Source organism: Acomys minous (genome assembly GCF_964271855.1).
Source record: "Acomys minous genome assembly, chromosome: 16".
Taxonomy (NCBI): domain Eukaryota; kingdom Metazoa; phylum Chordata; class Mammalia; order Rodentia; family Muridae; genus Acomys; species Acomys minous.
Window position 1 is genome coordinate 21,164,183 of NC_140498.1, and position 18,233 is coordinate 21,182,415.

At 41.2% G+C, this 18,233-nt stretch overlaps 1 protein-coding gene across 4 annotated transcripts in view; it reads right to left on the reverse strand.

The window, feature by feature from the left end:
* The window catches only part of RNF130 (ring finger protein 130), a 100,573-nt gene that overhangs the window by 42,607 nt on the left and 39,733 nt on the right, over positions 1 to 18,233 (reverse strand). For all 4 annotated transcript variants that reach the window (XM_084763312.1, XM_084763314.1, XM_084763313.1 and 1 more), the window contains exon 3: positions 10,409 to 10,659. In XM_084763312.1, coding sequence (XP_084619438.1) covers positions 10,409 to 10,659 — 251 coding nt within the window. The remainder of the gene's footprint in view (positions 1 to 10,408; positions 10,660 to 18,233) is intronic.

Sequence of the window (18,233 nt, forward strand, 5' to 3'; positions counted from 1 at the left end):
CACCATCTTAAACAGTTTTAAGCATATGCTCAGTGAATTAAGTATATTTGTGGCAGTGTATCCAATCTCATTCCTAGAGCTCTTGGCAACCACTATTATGATTTTTGTGTATTCCAGGAAGATTACAGTGGAGGAATCACACAATATTTCTGATCAGCATATTTCATTTTACATTGTACTTCCTCAGAATTCTTTTCCTTTCTAAGCTGAATGGCACTCCAGTGTGCGTGCATACAACTTTTCTTGACAAAGCCTCTTGCGACATACTCTATGCGGTGTCATGCTGACAGCTCTGAGCTTTACAAGCACTCGAGTTACAGGCATGTGCCGTCATGCCCAACTCACATCACAGCTTATCATGTATTCATAAACTCTGGAGCTGCCTCTACTTTTTGACTGACGTGAGTTATGATGTTACAAATATATAATCTCAGCTCCTGCTAATGTCTATCATTTTTAGAAATTGTCATATGCATTTCCATAGTGGATGCATCAATTTGTTTACCTAGTGGCAATGTACTAGTTTCATTCCTTGTATCCATGCCAGTAGTTATAATTTTTTATTCTTGGAACTCACACACACACTCTCTCTCTGTCTGTCTCTGTCTCTGTCTCTCTCTCTCTGTCTCTCTCAAGCATCCTGATACGTGTGCAGTGATTCTTTGATTCTTGAACATGGCTTTTTCATGTGTGTTTTCCTAATTTATGATGGCTGGGCATATTTTTGTCTGCCTATTGGTCATTTATATATTCTCTTCAGAGAAGTTTGTAGTCATGTTTTTTGCCTTTTTAAGAAAACATTGTTTTTCTTTTGGTTAATGAAATGTAGGAGTTCTTTATATATAGTCTGCATTTTAATCCTTTATAAAACCTTCAAGTTACAATTTCATTTCACTTCACAGTTGCCTTTCTAATCTCCTGGCTGCACCTTTTGGTGCAGAGGAATCTTTGATTTTGATATGATCTAGAATTATCAATTTTACTTTCATTACCTATGCTTTTGGCTATATGCAAGAAATCAATGCCAAATCCAAATCCTGGTCTCCTGGTATTAAAATTTTTATGGATCTTATGTTTAGAGTTTTGGTTCATTTTAAGTTAGTTTTCATATACAGTTTAAGAGTGCACCTTCATTCTTTTGTTTGTGGGCCTCAAATTTCTCCAGTACCTCTACTGATGACCAAAGAATCTCAGTGCTAATAATGAAAGTCATATGGCCAAATTTCCCCAAGTTTATATATTGTATGTACCACACCAGCACCATGTTAGCATACTTTTTATATTTTCTACCACCATCACACTGACTTGTTCTGCAGGAAGTGGGAGACCATCAATCATTTTTTAAATTACTATTTTGGGTATTTGGGATCTCTCAACATTTTGTATGAATATTATGGTGGGGTTTCCTGGCTATTTCAGTAAGGACTAACATCTGGGATTTTTGACAGGGATTGCTTTAAATTTGTTTTTTGTTTGTTAGTTTGTTTTGTTTTTTGAGACAGGGTCTCTCTATGTAGCTCTGGCTGTCCTGAACTTATTAAGTAGACCAGGCTGGCCTCGAACTCACAGCGATCCACCTGCCTCTGCCTCCTGAGTGCTGGGATTAAAGGCGTGTGCCACCCACAGCCGGCGGGATTGCTTTAAATTTGAAGATGAAGACTTTGCTGATGTCTTAGTTGCTTGGAATCTTTAGTCTTTCCACTTACACTTGGAGTGTCACTAATTTAGAAATCTGAAACCAAAAGGATTCTGAAATCATGTGATCAAAAAGTTTCAGATTTTGGCTCATTATAGACGTCAGATTTTTAGACTAGGGTTGTGCAGAAAGTAAGCTCTAAACAAGTATTTCAAAATCCCAAATTCTGACATCTAAAACAGTGCTGGCCCTGAATTTCAGATAAGGAACACTCTGCTTACATTTGTGCCTTAATTCCTGCCAGCCACATTTGTACTTCTTGGGACTCCAGTCTTAACACCTCCCTGGCTGGGTTTATCACCACAGATGTCAACATTTTACTCTTTTTGATGCTACTGTGACTGAAACAGCCTTTCCCTTTTGTTTGCTTTTCCTTCAGCTCTTTAAAATTTGTTTATTTACTTATATTTTTACACAGGGCTGTTATGTAACACTGGCTGGTGTGAACTCACTTCACTGGTCCTTTTGCCTTTGCATCTCAAATGCTGAGAGCGATCTTTCTCTCTCTCTCTCTCTCTCTCTCTCTCTCTCTCTCTCTTTCTCCCTCCCCCCACATATATGTGTACACACACACACACACACACACACACACACACACACACAAATATAAAATTTATTGTATGTGTGCAGTGCCATGGAATGCATGTGGAAATGAGAGGGCAAATCTGTGAGTTAGTTCTCTCCTGCATTTATCAGTTCCCGGGACTCAACTCAGGCCAACAGGCTTTTGTGCTGAGCTATCTTGTTAGCACCTGGACTAGCTTTCATCATTTCCCTTTCAGAACAGATTATTAGGATCCATTTTGGAGGTGCATCTGAGAGAAGGGTTGGGTTAGGCATGAAGCAGGGTTAGGTGACACTGTGACTTAGAGCCTGGGAAGCTTAGGGAATGAAACCTGACCACCATGTGATGTCATGAGGAAGATGTACGGAGAGCAGCTTTGCAAGAGAAAGTGATAACTTACTCCTGAATATGTACCATTTCCAAAAGTCTACTTGAGTGTTTCCCACATCCCTGTCCACTCAGCCTTGTTGCTCAAATGTCTGGCTGACAGAACTCTTTCAAGTATGCAACATGGTAGGACCACCTCTGCCCTCAGGGTTTTTCCCCGTAGGCGTATCTCTACTTCATTACTGTCTTGTATGAATGCTGGTCATCCTGACCTCCTTGGCCTCCTAGCTCAGCCTTCTCAAATGAGGGAGCCCACTTCACTCCACAGAGGCCCTCTAAGTAATGTGTCCTGGGAACTCTCTCAAGGCACTTATGACAGTTATTTCCACGCTCATCTCATTTGCTTCCCATTTCCCAGGGACTTCTAACCTTTGTTGCCTGATATGCAGTATCTTGAAATTATTTTATATTTTCTGTTTCATTTTTTTTCCAAATCGTTTTAGGTAGAAGGCCAAATCAGGCCCACTATTCCATCTTGGGATAGAGTCAATGTGTTTGTATCACACATTTTAATTGAAGTATCACTCTGTGTGTATGCGGGGGCTGGGGAGAAGGGGAGAAGGAATTGAGAGATGGAGAGCGAATACGAGACAGAATTACTAGCCCATACTAGCCTTGCATGCGTCTGCCTCTAACTCATGAGCACTAAGATTACAGGGATGCGCTTCCAGACCTGGCTTTATCTATCATTTAAAACAGCCTAACTGGGTTATTTGTTCTACAGAACAGTCTACATTTTAAACCTGGCTGTTTGTTTCTTCCTGATGTTATTTTTAAATTGGTCCATTAACTTTTTATTTATTAATTCATTGCATGTGTGCAGAGATCAGAGTACAACTTGTGGGAGCCAGTTTTCTCCTTCTCTATGGGTTTTGGTGATGAAACTCAGGTGTCAGGCTGAGTGGTCAGTAACTTCAGCCACTGAGCCATCTTGCTGGCCCTGGTCCATTTAAAACAAAAACAAAACAAAACAAAACCAGTTGTTAGCGTGCTTGCCAAGCATGCATGAAACCCTGGTGTCCCAGCACAGCATAAACCTTGTGTGCTGGCCATTTTTATTCCTTGTGTTCTCTAACGTCCTCAGCTAGAATACAGACAGATAGCACACAGACTAGAGCACATATAAGGCCTTGATATTACTCTCAGCACTGCAAGACAAGACAGAAAAATAGAGAACACCTAGACACTTTTAATACCAACTCAAATGCAGACAGCCAGCCGCCCTGTTTCATGGCACACGGCTCATCTTTTACCTTGAAAAGGGCATTTCCCAGGGATTTCTGACTGTCCTGAACTTCCTGCAGTTTACAAGCAGTTTCCTTCATCCCTGGTTGGAAAAGGCTTACTATTACTGTACCTTTAGAAAACCCTGGCTGGCCAGGTGGTGGTGGTGCACGCCTTTAATCCCAGCACTTGGGAGGCAGAGGCAAGTGAATTGCTGTGAGTTCAAGGCCAGCCTGGTCTACAGAGTGAGTCCAGGACAGCCAAGGCTACACAGAGAGACTCTGTCTCAAAAAAACAAAACAACAACAACAAAAAAAAAAAAAAGAAAAAGAAAAAAGAAAAGAAAAAGAAAAAAAAAATACAAGCTTGGCTGATCCTGTACTCCTTAGAGAATAAATCCAAACTCCCCAGCCTGTGGCTCAACTCCACTGTAGGTTATTTATCCATCTAACACTGGTGCCCGGCCTGGCTCTCCTTTCCTCCATTCCTACTACCACACTATTCCACTCTCCTTTTCTCATCTGGAAAATGACCCACTTCTCAGTCTGTCTGATGAAGCCTTCAGTCTTACTCATTCTCTGAAATGAAATTCAGTAAGTGTCTTCAAACAGGGATTCTAGCACACAGGGCCTGGATTATCCTGTCTGCCTTCTCAGAAGAACACGAGCTCACTCTCTATTGCACTGATTCAGTGTGACACATCAGGCAAGCTCTTTGCTAAATCATAAGGATTTACAATGAATGTCTTCAAAACACACTGATCTTAAAAGCAAGAGAAAGAGAAGGAAGGAAGGAAGGAAGAAAGGAAAAAGGTTGTAAGCTCTGGTATAGCATTTAAAAGGCATGAAATCTCTCTATAAAAAGTCTTATGTATTTATCTAAACTGATTGTTTAAAAAAAAGAAGGTATCTGAATATTTGCTTTATCTAAGACAAAGTCAAAATACTAACTGCTCAGCTCAAGTTATACACTTTCACATGTTTCCAGAAATTGTTAATCCCTGAAAAACATAATAAACGAAATTCACTCTACCATCTTCAAATGCTGAAATAAGTCTGTCATTTTTTACCATAGGCTCCATTACTGGAGAAAAAAAAAACTAAAAAAAAAAAAACAATATATACACTATTTCCATCTACCCCACTTTAGAAAGTGGTAAAAACTGTCATTTTCAAAGATGTGTAAGTGCAAAGCACTAGCTTTCCTGATGCAGAGAAATTCAATATATAAGGTGTGTGTGTGTATGTGTGTGTGTGTGTGTGTGTGTGTGTGTGTGTGTGTGTGTGTGTGTGTATTGGGTTTCTTGTGTAGCCCTGGCTGTCCTGGAACTTGCTTTATAGATCAGGTTGGTCTCCAATTCAAATATCCAATTGCCTCTGCCTTTCAAGTGCTGGAAATTAAAGGTGCACATCACCATGCCTGGCATAATTCAGTTAATCTCTATATCAGCCATGCAAATGCATACTTGATTTGATACTAAAGTAAAACTGGGCAATAAAAGGTTATTTCAGTAACCATGAAGCATTGACAAAACCAAGAATACTGTACATACACATTAAAGCAAGAAGCTTTACAAGTTTAAATACTTTATAATTCATATGCATTTCCTTAAAAAAAAAATCCCAAGAAGGTATTTTAAGCTTTAGGAGTCTGTTAACTTGTGAAAAAAAATTAGATCTAGCTTATTCTTCAACATAAAAATAACAATCTTATTTTTCTGCTTTAGGAATCAAATTTGACTGCTTTAAGATTAAAAGTTGCTGTTTAATCTGTTTAATGTTGACAACGTGAGTACCACACCCATCTGGGCGCCTATGAAAGCATCTCTATAGAGAAGGAGGCTATCAAGGCTCTGGCCAGTCAGTGGTTTAAACAGACCAGTGATGGACTGGAGTCTGGCAGACTATCAAGAGATGGTGAGACTACAGAAGGCAGGGCCTAGCTGGAAGAAGGCGATCACTAGGAGTTGAAGGGCCTCTTTTTTTCTCTTCTTTTGAGATAAGGTCTCGCATAGCTCAGGCAGGTCTCAAACTCACTATGTAGACAAGGATAACCTTGAACATCTGCTTCTCCTGTCTTCACGAATGCAAGACCACACCTGGCTTGAAGGATAGCTTGTCCATGCCCTTTCCTATCTCTCCTCTTTGCCTTCTAGTTGCCAGGATATGAGTAGCATTTGCTTGCCATGCCTTTCCTCCATGTTTCTTCTTTGTCACAGGCCTAAATGCAACGGAGCCGGGTGACCATGGACTTAAACCTCTGAAGCTGTGAGCCAAAAATCTTTCTCCTCCCTAGTTTGTATCAGTTATTTTATTTTACTTTGGTTTTTCGAGACAGGATCTCTCTGTGTTAGACTTGGCTGTCCTGGACTCACTTTGTAGACCAGGCTGGCCTCAAACTCACAGTGATCTGCCTGCCTCTGCCTCTCAAGTGCTGGGATTAAAGACATGTGCCACCACGCCCAACTCTGTATCAGTAATTTTGTTACTTGACTAATGTGTAATACAAAGGTACCATAATAACCATGGAATTGTTTTTAAGATTTACATCTTTCAAAAATATTCATGGACACTTCCAATATAAAAGCAGCAAATGTCTATCATTAGGTATAACACTGAATGACTCAGAGGTCCAAGTTGGGCAGGGGATCAGTGGATCAAGGTGTTCATTGGGCAAGCCAGATGATGTGAGTTCAGTCCCTAGACCCGATGGTAGAGGAGAGAGCAGCTGTCCTCTGACCTCCACATGCAGATGGGAGGGTAGAAGTGAGTACATACACACACAATAAATAGGACTAAATTTCCATGTCATCTTGGTCTCAACACAATGTCCAGTATTGTGACAGTGTTTCAGGAAGACACATTATAGACTCATCAGTGAACTCAAAGGCAAACCATTTAGTTTTCATATCACATGCAGAAAGAGGGAGTACCTCATGCTGGGAAGTGCTTAGAATGTGTGGCCCTCCTGAGTAGCATGTTCTATAGAGAGAATAGCATCAAGACAGCATATTGTGGGGGGAAAATCTCAGTTTTCTTTTCTACTCAGTTTTTTCTTTGCTAATTGTTCAGGCTTCTTTTTAAAAATAGCCTAAGGTTCCAACCAGTTGAGCTACTGCCACCTTCACATTAAACTTTAATAAGCTAAGCTTTTTAAGCCACATAAAAATTTCATCAAGCATTTCTCAACCTTAGGGAAAACGGAAGGAGGAAAAAAGGTCAGAACATCACTTTCCATAAAGACTCGTTTGGAGAGGGATGCTTCAAAAGGAGCCACAGCAAACGCTCGGAAACAGGCCCCCTTCATCACATACAGGCTCCATCAAATACTAGGCTCCTAACAACTGTGAAACTTTCAGGCCTTTGTATGTGCCCCGTTCAGGTCTAATATTATCATTGGACTTCTGATTAAAATGTTTTCAGAGGGACTCCTGATTATCCTGTTTTCAGAGTCCCATATGACATTTAATAATAAAGTTATTTATTATTCATATGGTATTTAATAATAATAAACCCAAAGCTTATTTTTTTAAAGTTAGTACACACTGTCATTCCAGGAAAAGAGGAAGGCTGTCTAGGGCCGCAGCCTTGAACAGACACCTGGTGAGCTCTCTGGGCTCCCACTGCCCCACAGATTCCCAGCACTGTGCTGCAGAAGTCTTCAGCCCAGAACTGCCTACAGAACAGCCAGAGTCAAGAGAGGCCTGACATGTCAGAAAAGCTCCAGAGCATTATCTGCTCTGTTTCAGTCAAATGCCAAGGAGAAAATTTTACTCTCCCTCCCAACCTGGCACTGCTTGCAGTCAGTGGGAAGGCGATCTCCCTACTCTAGCTGCTCATGGGGACAAGCTGAGTGCACCAATCTGATATCTCTATTACACGCCCCCAATGGCAAGACACACATGCTCTTCTGCATACATCAAACACCACAATTCGGGTCATAAGCACATCTAAGAATGAGACTAGAACTGAAAATAGAATCTCTCTGATCATAACACAAGCAAACTAGGCATCATTAGCACTACTTCACAGCAGGCTCTCTAAACAACTGGAAATGAGGTGCCTCTTCTTCCTCCTCTTCTTCTTCTTTTTTTTTTCTTCTTCCCCAGACAGGGTTTCTCTGTGTAGCCTTGGCTGTCCTGGACTCACTCTGTAGACCAGGCTGGCCTCGAACTCACAAAGATCCATCTGCCTCTGCCTCCCGGGTGCTGGGATTAAAGGTGTGCGCCACCTCCACCTGGCACAAGGTGCTTCTTAACACACAGGCCAAAGAAGATGGGTCAAATGAAAAAGTACACAAGGCTGAGCACGCTGGTGCACAGCTATCATGCAGCACTTGGGGCTGGAGGCAGGAGAATGCAGAACTGAATGAAAGCATGTGTCAAAATCTGTGAGGCAGAGCTAACGGAGTGCTGAGAGAAATTTATAGCACAAAATGCTTGTATTAGAAACAACAACAACAACAACAACAACAACAACAACAAAAACAGCCGGATGGTAGTGGTGCATGTCTTTAATCCCAGCACTCGGGAGGCAGAGGGAGGTGGATCATTATAAGTTTGAGGCCAGCCTGGTCTGCAATGTGAATCCAGGACATCCAAGGACACACAGGGAAACCCTGTCTCAAAAAACCAAAATAAAACAAAAACAAAAACAAAAAAGAAAAAGAAAAAAGACAGCTTCAGATAAATGAACTGCAGACTTGATTTTAAAATGTAGTATTTTAAATATTTAGAAACAAGGAGAAAATTGTTGTGAAATTTTTAAAAATTGATGCCAAAAGTACAATTTCAAGGAAAAATTCACAAATTAAACTTCATCAGAATCAGAAAATCCCTAACAACTTGGGTTTCAAGACTATTAAAGTGGACAAACAAACTGAGAAGAAAGCATTTGTAAAGCACATATCTACAATATATAAAGAGACTAGAGAGATGGTTCAGTGTTAAGAGCACTGGCTACTTTCTCAGAGAACCTGAGTTTGATTCTTAGCATCCATATGGTGGCTCACTACTACCTGTAACTCCAGCTCCAGGGAATCTGGAGCTCTCTCTGGTCTCCGTGGTCACTGTATGCATGTGATGTATAGAAGCATCCAGAAAAATACTTAAATTAATAATAAATAAAAATTTAAAAATCCTCAACAGTAGAAGACAAATAACTTAGGAATAAAATGGGCAAGGAACTTAGGTGGACATTTCACTGAAGCACTTGAAAAGATGCCCAGGGTTGGGAGACAGCTGTCAGCACAGGTGCCTGCCACACAAACATGAGGACCTGAATTTGCATTTCTGCTGACCTCTGGTTTCCACAGATATGCGCACATGCTCACACAGAACAATCATAAACCACATATTTACTTACATTGTGTTCATAAGTTATGCTTTTATTCTAGTGAAATGAAAATTCATGGTCAGACAAAAACCCATACATGAACACTCATAGCTGATGTATTTTACCTGCATATCGAAAATTATTCAGCCATCTTTCAATGTGGGAATGAAAGTACAACCATACCATACAATAGCACTCACCAATAAAAAAAGAATTACTGATGCACACAGCTTGGAAGGACCTCTCGGGGGTCTTTGCTGAATGAAGAAGAACAAACCTACCTCTCCAGGTGAAATATACTCTGACTCTGTTTATACAACATTCTTGAAATGACACCACCAGAGCTGGGAACAGGTCAGTGGTGGTGAAGGATTAGGGGAAGGGGAGTCTCTGGCTGTGAGAGAACAGAGAACTTTTTCCTAACAGAAAAGCTGTCTTACAGCTTGATTGTGCAGCATGCAAATTTGCATGTAACGGAGTTGAACAGAAGCACACATGCATTCGCATGAGCACAAACCAATCAGGAGAGCTCTGAAGACAGCAGTGGACCTGTGCTGTGATGTTTACTACAGTTAGACAAGGTGCCACAACTGGGGAAATGGATCACTACTGCTTCTAATAAACCAGAGCAAGGTTACCACTATCCTAATGCTTAAAAAGAGCTGGTGATGCTGACAAATGCACACAACCTGAATGAAACTACGAGGTACATTACACTGACAAGTACAAAATAGTTGGCCAGTGCTCTCCTGAGATGCCAGTGTCAGAAAACAGTCAAGACACAGTACAACCAAATGTGACTCACAATATGACCTAACTGATATGGGGTTTTCTTTGCCATCAAGGACACTTCTGAGAAGCTCTGGAGAACTTGAGGGGGCCTATAGGTCAGGAAATGGATTAAACAACGTTCATTTACTGGCTTTGATAATCATATGCAAAACATTTCCTTTCTTTTAACTGAGATGGTGTCTAGCTTTGTAGCTAGCTATAGAGCTCAGACTGGCCTGGAACTCACTGTAGTAGTCCTGCAGCCTCAAACTCCTGAGGGCAGGGATTACAGGTGTGCTCCACCATTCCCGGCATGTTTCTGCCTTGCTGTTGTTGTTGTTGTTTTAAAATACATTACATAAAGAAGTACTTAAGCTGTATGATCACAAGATGCTCAGGGATTACAGCTGATTAGAGTACTGGTTAGCTCACCTGGTTCCTGTCGCGAGCATTTGTGTACCTGATCTTCTGAATGAAGTAGAATATGAGCCACGCTGAAGAAATAATCATCAAAACAATAAAGGATATTGACACGAAGACTAGAGAGCCACGGCTGAAGTTCTTTGGCGGCATTCGAGTTCCAACAGCTATTGTCATTTGTACAGAGATGTTTTTCTCCAGATAACTCAAAATATCCTTACCCCTCAATTCTGTTATCATGACAGCAATAATATCTCCTGTGCCTGAAATGTAAAACAAATACATAGACTCAAGTGACATGTGAAATTCATAGAGACATCAAATAAATATACATATGTTCCCTAGAGAAATTATCACATTTTTTGCTAATGAGAATGTTTATAGATTCCACTGTCCAAATGACATGAGGCTGCAGCTGTGCACACTGACAAGCGTGGGAACACATGCAGTACTCCAGACAAACAGGTAATGCATAAAACAACTGTAGTCTCAACAACGCATCAACTGTCTTACAGTTGCATTTAGAAACATTATGAAGCCAACCACCTATGACTAAATCAGGGTGGGCCTAGTATTAAACCTTTTCATAGCAAAAGATCTTGTGAAAGTTCTAACAGAAAGGTGCTGCCATTTATAGTATAAATACGTAGTTCTCGCACTAATCATTCTAACATGTTCTGATGAGCAAAGACTGTGTGTAGAATTAGAACAAGGAATAGAAAGAAGCAGGCATATTTCTTAGGACATACAATTGGCTACAGAGTGACAACAAAGTGCCAAATGGCAACATCTTTTACTGATAACATTTTCTCCTTCCAGGGCCCTTCTGGATCTCAAACTCAACGATTTTCCCTACGTATTTGGAGACAGCATCTCATGTTGCCTAGGCTTGCCTCCAACTTGAGTTTTCCGTCCTAGTCTCCCACCCTGTCTAATCATGCTCACTGCACTCAAATCCTCTAGGCAGGGCCAAGTTTCAACTTTCTGGACTACTACCCAGAATGGTGCCCAAAGCCTTCACCTTCTAATAGCTGTTCAGAGGTCTGCCCACATGTACAAATGGTGTAAGCTAATTACAAGGATGGTTCCGTTGTTCTTCCCAGTCCTTTCTTACATGGTTTCCAGAGCAAGTAATACATCGAAGCAAGCAGATACTCCCCCAGGAATAGACAGCACAGATCACTATCCCTGCTGTCCTTCATTAGCCAACAGCTTTTCACTTTATTTTAAGGTGACAGGGAAGCTTCTCTACCACATGCAGCTGTCAGCAGCTGTCCTTTCTTGAGAGAAAGTTAATGCTGACAGCATGCAACCTTTATAATCTATCTTTTCCAAAGAACCTAGAGAAAGATGGTGGCTAGGCTTCCCATTTTATTTTGGGAACAAGAAAACCATAACTTATGTGAGTATAAAGAAGTGCTGTGAATCCAAATATAAAATATAAAACCAAGCGAACATTTTATCCCAAAGCTTGACCTTTTGAAGGCTCCTTCAATGAATATTAAAAAAATTTCTTTGATTTTATGTCTTGTTACCTTTAGCAGTCAGGACGAGATACAAGAAAACTCAGTATCAAAAGTTTTGAGAAAAATACAGCCCAGTGGAATATACACGTGTGTAGTACTGTATTCAAAACTGTTCTAGTCACTTTATTAAAGTAGTAGTTTATCAGTTTATTTAATTTTGTTTTTAAAAAATCTATAAACAAAAACAAAACTGTAAAATTAAAGCTAGCATTATTAAATTAACACCTGCCTCTATTCAGTAAGTTGAAAAGAATCATAAAAAAAAAAAAATAAGAATCTAAACTAATTTAGAAACCTTAAGTTTGTGCTTTGTTGATCAACAGGCGTGATCTGTAGTGTGGATACCAGGTATGGCTATAAAGTAACTGAGACGGATCCCACAAACAGCACATGACAATCAGTCTCATTGCTTTATAATCACACCAAGTACAACTGGTTTTAGAAATCAGTTCTGAGGCTCCCTCTTGAAGACTCAAGCTGGAAAAGTAATGGGGAGAGCTGCACAGGTAGCCAAGGGAACCAATCCAGTAATTTCTTTGATCAAACACTAAATGGATACATCGACTAATCTCAACAGGAAAGCTGTTTAGGAAAGAAAAGTTTAATTAGTTCAACACTTGTCAGTATTCATCGAGCCCATACCATGACCTAGGTTTTCTTTTACTTCTTTTATTTTTTATTTTCCTTTCACTTCTTAAGGGGTAAGGAAATGACCTGATCTTAACTGACATGAAAAGTGCATGATGCATTTAGGGTCGGGGAAGACTGACGGGAGGTAGCTCTCTCCTTCCACCAAGCGGGCTCCAGGGCGGAACGCATTAGGATGGTAGGAAGTGCCTTCATCTGCTGGGTCATCATCTAAGCCCTGGCTTTGTTTTTCAAGACAAGGTGTTACATAGTCCAGGCTGGCCTCAAAACTTGCTATAGCTGAGGACAACCTTGTGCTCCTGGTACTCCTGCTCCACCTCAAGTGAGGGGGTGACAGCTGTGTCCACCACGCTGCCTGATGCTGCCCTTCCTGAAGCGCTGAAGGCAGGTATTTTGAAAACGCTTTCTGTCTGGACTCACTGGATCAGTGCTGATTGATGTCCTCTCACTGTTGGTAGGAGAGCTATGAGGTAATCCCTTCCTTCCTCCCCCCTCCCTCTCCAGGGAATCACCTCAGGAAGCAAAGGGTGGGTTTACTTTTATTACTGATGGCAAACTTTATGACTTGAATAACTAGTACCTGCCAGATTTCATTGTAAGTAAATGTATTTCTATTAATTAATAAGCAATTGGTAGAGTAATACTTTCTGATCCTGTGAACAGCTAAAGCCTCAAAAAGCTTTTACTCAAAGCTCTCAGTATCCACTGATGAAATAATTACTGTAATGGCATCGACAAAACTGTTATTTTCTAATCTCCAGAAGTGATTCTGTTATTAGAGACATTAACAATATTTTCTATTCATCTTTCTCCCCATGAAAACACAGAATGAAGCTGGGCCTGGTATTGTGCAATTGTAATAGTGGCTCCTCAGGAGGCTGAGGCAAGAGGGTAGCAAGTTCAAGGGAAAGCTGGTTAACTCAACAAAACACTGCCTCAAAATAGGTTTAAAAAAAAAAAAAAAGGAGAGTTAAGGTAAGGTTCAGTTGGTGGAGTGCACACAGCCCAGGGTTTGATCCCAGCACCGCACAAAAACTCATACACAATGGTACATGCTTGGAACCCCAGTACTCAGGAGGCAGAAGGGTCAAGGTCATCCTCAGCTATACAACAATGTTGAGGCCAGCCTGAATACATAAGACTCTGCCTCCAAAAGCAATAATAAAATAGTTAAAAAGAAGCTGGGTATGATGGCTCATGCCTATAATCCCAGCACTGGGGAAGCTGAGACAGGAGAATTGCATTGAGTTCCAGGGAAGTCTGAGCTACAGTATAAGATACTGTCTGTAAAATAACAATAAACAAACAGTAAGTAAATTAAAAGGGCTGGGGACACAGCACAGTGGCAGCAGGCTAGTGTGGTATGTGTAATACTCTAGTGCCATAGAAGCCACCACCACTAACAGCCACAGAGCTGCTGGGTCATCTGTCTTCCTGTAAAAAGCAGAGAAGCCAACTACCAGATGTCCTATATTTCAAAGATAAAAATGGATGAGTGGAAAAATATAATACCACTGTAATCATGCTTATATCAACTTTGAGGTGCCCAATTAGGAACCATTTGGGGATCTGGAATCATAAGGCCTAAGAGTCAAAAATGAGAAAGCTGTATAGCCCTTAGAAAGATCAGTTTCTCTTTTCAAATAGTTAGGTACTGATTGCAAATTTGGTGGCAGATGTATAGTGCTATAGCTAATGAGTTATCTGCTGTTATTCACCAAAATAAAAGGAACTAAAAAAGCCCACTCCAGAATGTAGGACTCTGTTCCCTACTAGCTCAGGAGGCACTCAGCTATCTACAGACCAATGTAACCCTCTCTGATGCCAAGAAGATTCAGGCCTCAGCTCAGGGAGTGAGTCTTCCCAGTTGGGAAGTAGCAGATTCCTTCCTTTCACCTTACCTTGGAGTAAGTCTTGTGGCCAACACAGTGCAGCTGGGATGCTGGCAAAAGAAGACTAGGGGAGAAGGGGCTGTATTTGACGACCTTAGGCTCCAAAGGGAGAAAAGCAGCTCAGCTTTTCTGTTGTAAGCTTGCCTGCTTTCTAGAAAATAACATCTCTGTGTAAGATCCCATTGAAAACAGACCAACAGTGGAACTTAACAAGTTCAAGTTACCTTGCAAAGCTAAGGAATTTCAAAACTCAGATATAGACAATTTTAGGAAACTTCCCTTTTTAGAAGCTCAAGGGCATGCTCATGCGCTCTTTCTCCCTAGCTGTCCTGGAACTCGCTCTGTAGACCAAGCTGGCCTCAAAAATCATAGAGATCTACCTGCCTCTGCCTCCCAAGTGCTGAGATTAAAGGTGTGCCACCAGCACCTTCAATGGCACCTTTATAATTGGGTTGTTACTAGCAATGGCACTAGCTATTCCTGAAAAATCCAGTAACCTTTCATATGTTGTTAAGCAGAACACCACAAGCTAAGTGAAAGAGATCTAAATTATCTAGAATGGCCACTGAAATGACAGGTATAACTCGGGTTTTCTACAACACTCTGTTCAGCTGCCAGGGGCAGCCAAGCCCCACACTGCTTTCCACCTGTATCAGTTTAGGCTGTTTACCAATGGCTCTATTCTAAGTCCTTAACTATGTTTTCCTTTTCTAGTGTTTGGCAGATGTCTTAGTTACTTTTCTATTGCTATATCAAAACACCATGACCAAGATAACTTATAAAAGAAAATGTTTAGTTGGGCTTAAAGTTTCAGAGGGCTAGAGTCCATGATGGTAGAGCAAAGGGATGGCAGCAGGAACAGCTGAGAACTCACATCTTGATGCAAGAGTAGGAGGCAGACAGCATACTCTCCTAATGACACACCTCCTCCAAGAAAGCCACATCTCCTAATTTTTCCCCAATAGTATGAGCCCTGTGGGGGTGGGGCATGGGGAGCGGTGGCATTCTCATTCAAACCACCAAGGCCAGGGTGTAAGTTCAGTGGCAGAGTATTTATTTGCCTAGCAAGCTCGAAGCTGTTGGTTTTCTCCAGTACTAGAGGGGAGCACAGCAGTAATTTTGATAGATAAAGGGGATTTTGTTTCAGTTATAGATTTCTTGCTGTGATTTATTACTGGTTTCTTAAAACACAGATGTTTCCTGTCACTCTTCATTCAAATGCTGTTTCTCTTCTACTCAAATCTCCCAGCCTGACATTCAAGGCATTTGGGAACCCCAAATGGTTCTGAGGGTATCTGGTGAGCTATATTTACCACAGGCTTTGCCCCAGTGGAACTGCTGGTTAAAGTAACTGAGTGTGGGGCTGGAGAAATTGCTCAGCTGTTGAGAGCACTGGCCCAGGTTTGGTTCCCAGCACCTACATAGTAGCTCACAATTATCTATTTCCAGTTCCAGGACTTAACACCCTTTTTCTGGCCTCAAGGGGCACCAAGTACTCACGTGGGGGCACATACATACATGAAGCTAAAACATATATACAATTTTGAAGAAATCTTAAAAAAATTTCAAGCCCAGCTAGTCTACAGAGTAAGTTCCAGGACACCCAGGGCTACATAGAGAAACCCTGTCTTGGAAAAACAAACAAACAAACATATATACAATCTTTAAGAAATCTTAAAAGTGACGGGGAGTGGTTTACAGGGAAGAGCATAATAGAGTCAGGAGAAAAACTCAGAAAACATGGAGAATGTGCCCAAGAAACAGGAAATTTCAAGAAAGCAAAATAAAAGGAGAGGGGAAAATAGCCAGAGACAATGACCAGAAAGCTGGCTATTGAGTTTGAGGCTTGAGATTAACAGCTCAGTGAGGTGGGAAGACCCAGGAGAACAGCTATGAGATCAGGGCCCAGAAGAAATCAATGGTTGAAGGACCGGAGAAAGAATTTTAGGTTAAGATGTACATCTGAAGGTGCTGAGGATTACAGTGGAACTATAAATAGATAGGTAGTTGAGAACCAACACCTGAGATATATGGGACAAGGCAGTAGATTATAGCAAGGAGGGAAAGCTGATATCATGACACTGGAAGGCAAAGGTCTGCCATGGAAGTACACTGGCATAAAAGCAGCTGTAGTGGAGCCACAACGAAGTCTCATAGCGCCAACTAACAACTGGATTCTCCTGCCATGAAACTGTAGGGGAGCCAAATGGGGCTGCCATCAAGGGAGGCCTCAGTCACTGATGATTCACTAGGACACAGGACTAGGTTATCTTCAAATAGAGCAAGGATCTTCTGAACACATATTCCTTTACTCCTCTGAAAAGAAACATTTCACTCTCACACAAGTAAATCTAAGAGACAATATACAGCACCGGATAGTTTTTATGTTAACTGACCAACCTATAGTCATCTGAGAGGAGAGAACCTCAATTAAGAAGATGTCTCCAGACTACTGAGCTGCAGGTAAGCCTGTAAGGCACTTTTTTTTTTAAAAGGTTTTATTTATTATGTATACAGTATTTGCCTGCAGATCAGAAGAGGGCACCAGATCTCATTATAGATGGTTGTTAGCCACCATGTGGTTGCTGGGAATTGAACTCAGGACCTCTGGAAGAGCAACCAGTGCCAACCTCTGAGCCAACTCTCCATCCCCAGTAAGGCACTTTCTTAATTAGTGACTTATGTAGAAGGTCCCAGCCCATTGTGGGTGGGTCTACCCCTGGGCTGATGGTCCTGGGTTCTATAAGAAAGCAGGCTGAGCAAACCAAGAGGAGCAAGACATTAACAACACTCCTCCATGGTCTCTATCAGTTCCTGCCCTGTTTAAGTTCTGACTCCCTTCAATGGTGAACAGTAATGCAGAAGTAGAAACCAAATATGCCATTTTCTTCTACAAATTGTTTCTGGTCACGGTGTTTTATCACAGCAATAGTAACCCCTGACTAAGACAAGAACTTAAATGCCAACTTTTTCCCCCCACACTGCCTCTTGACTGAGAACTCACTTGATAATCTTGGTCTGGGCCTTTTCTTGTATCATAAAAAAGAAGAGACAGTAGGACCAAAGTTTCTGGCAGAAAGATTTTGGAGTGGTTACCCACTACCAACAGATTATAGGAACTCTACAAATATCAGCCCTTACAAGGTAACCAGTTTCAGCTACAGGTAGTTAAAAGTATAAAGAAAGCCTGCTTTAACCAAATAAAGAGTTCCAAATGCCCATCCATGGCTACATGTCATCCATGGTTCTTAGCTCTGTACTCGGAAAAAACAGCACCAAGTAAACTACAGTTCGTCTCCTGGTGGGACAAACACCATCAGCTGTTAAGGTACAACACTGCCTATCATGAAAAGAAAGTCTTGTCAATAAATCATGAAGTGGCACTGACTATAAAGAACATTCCAATTTCAAGCTGAATTCCAGAATCAGTGAAAATCCCTTTTCCACATAACAATCTTTCAACTATTCAAAAACCTCTTCTCTGAAGCTCTACTCCTGGCTTCCCCCCATAGGGACTATTCTTCCAAACCCCAAAGACCCAGACTGGCAGGGCTACATTAAGTGAGACCCTGCAGAAACTGTCAAAAAAATCCCCACTGTGTATATACACCACACTTTCCATGCACTCTCTGCAGATGGACACCTGGGCTGATTCTGTAACCTGATTACTGTGGCTACTGCTGCAATAACATGCTAATTTAAGACTCCTTCAGATATATTCTCAAGAGTGAATGTAAGGATTGTATGGTAGTTCTATATTTAGTTTTTGAG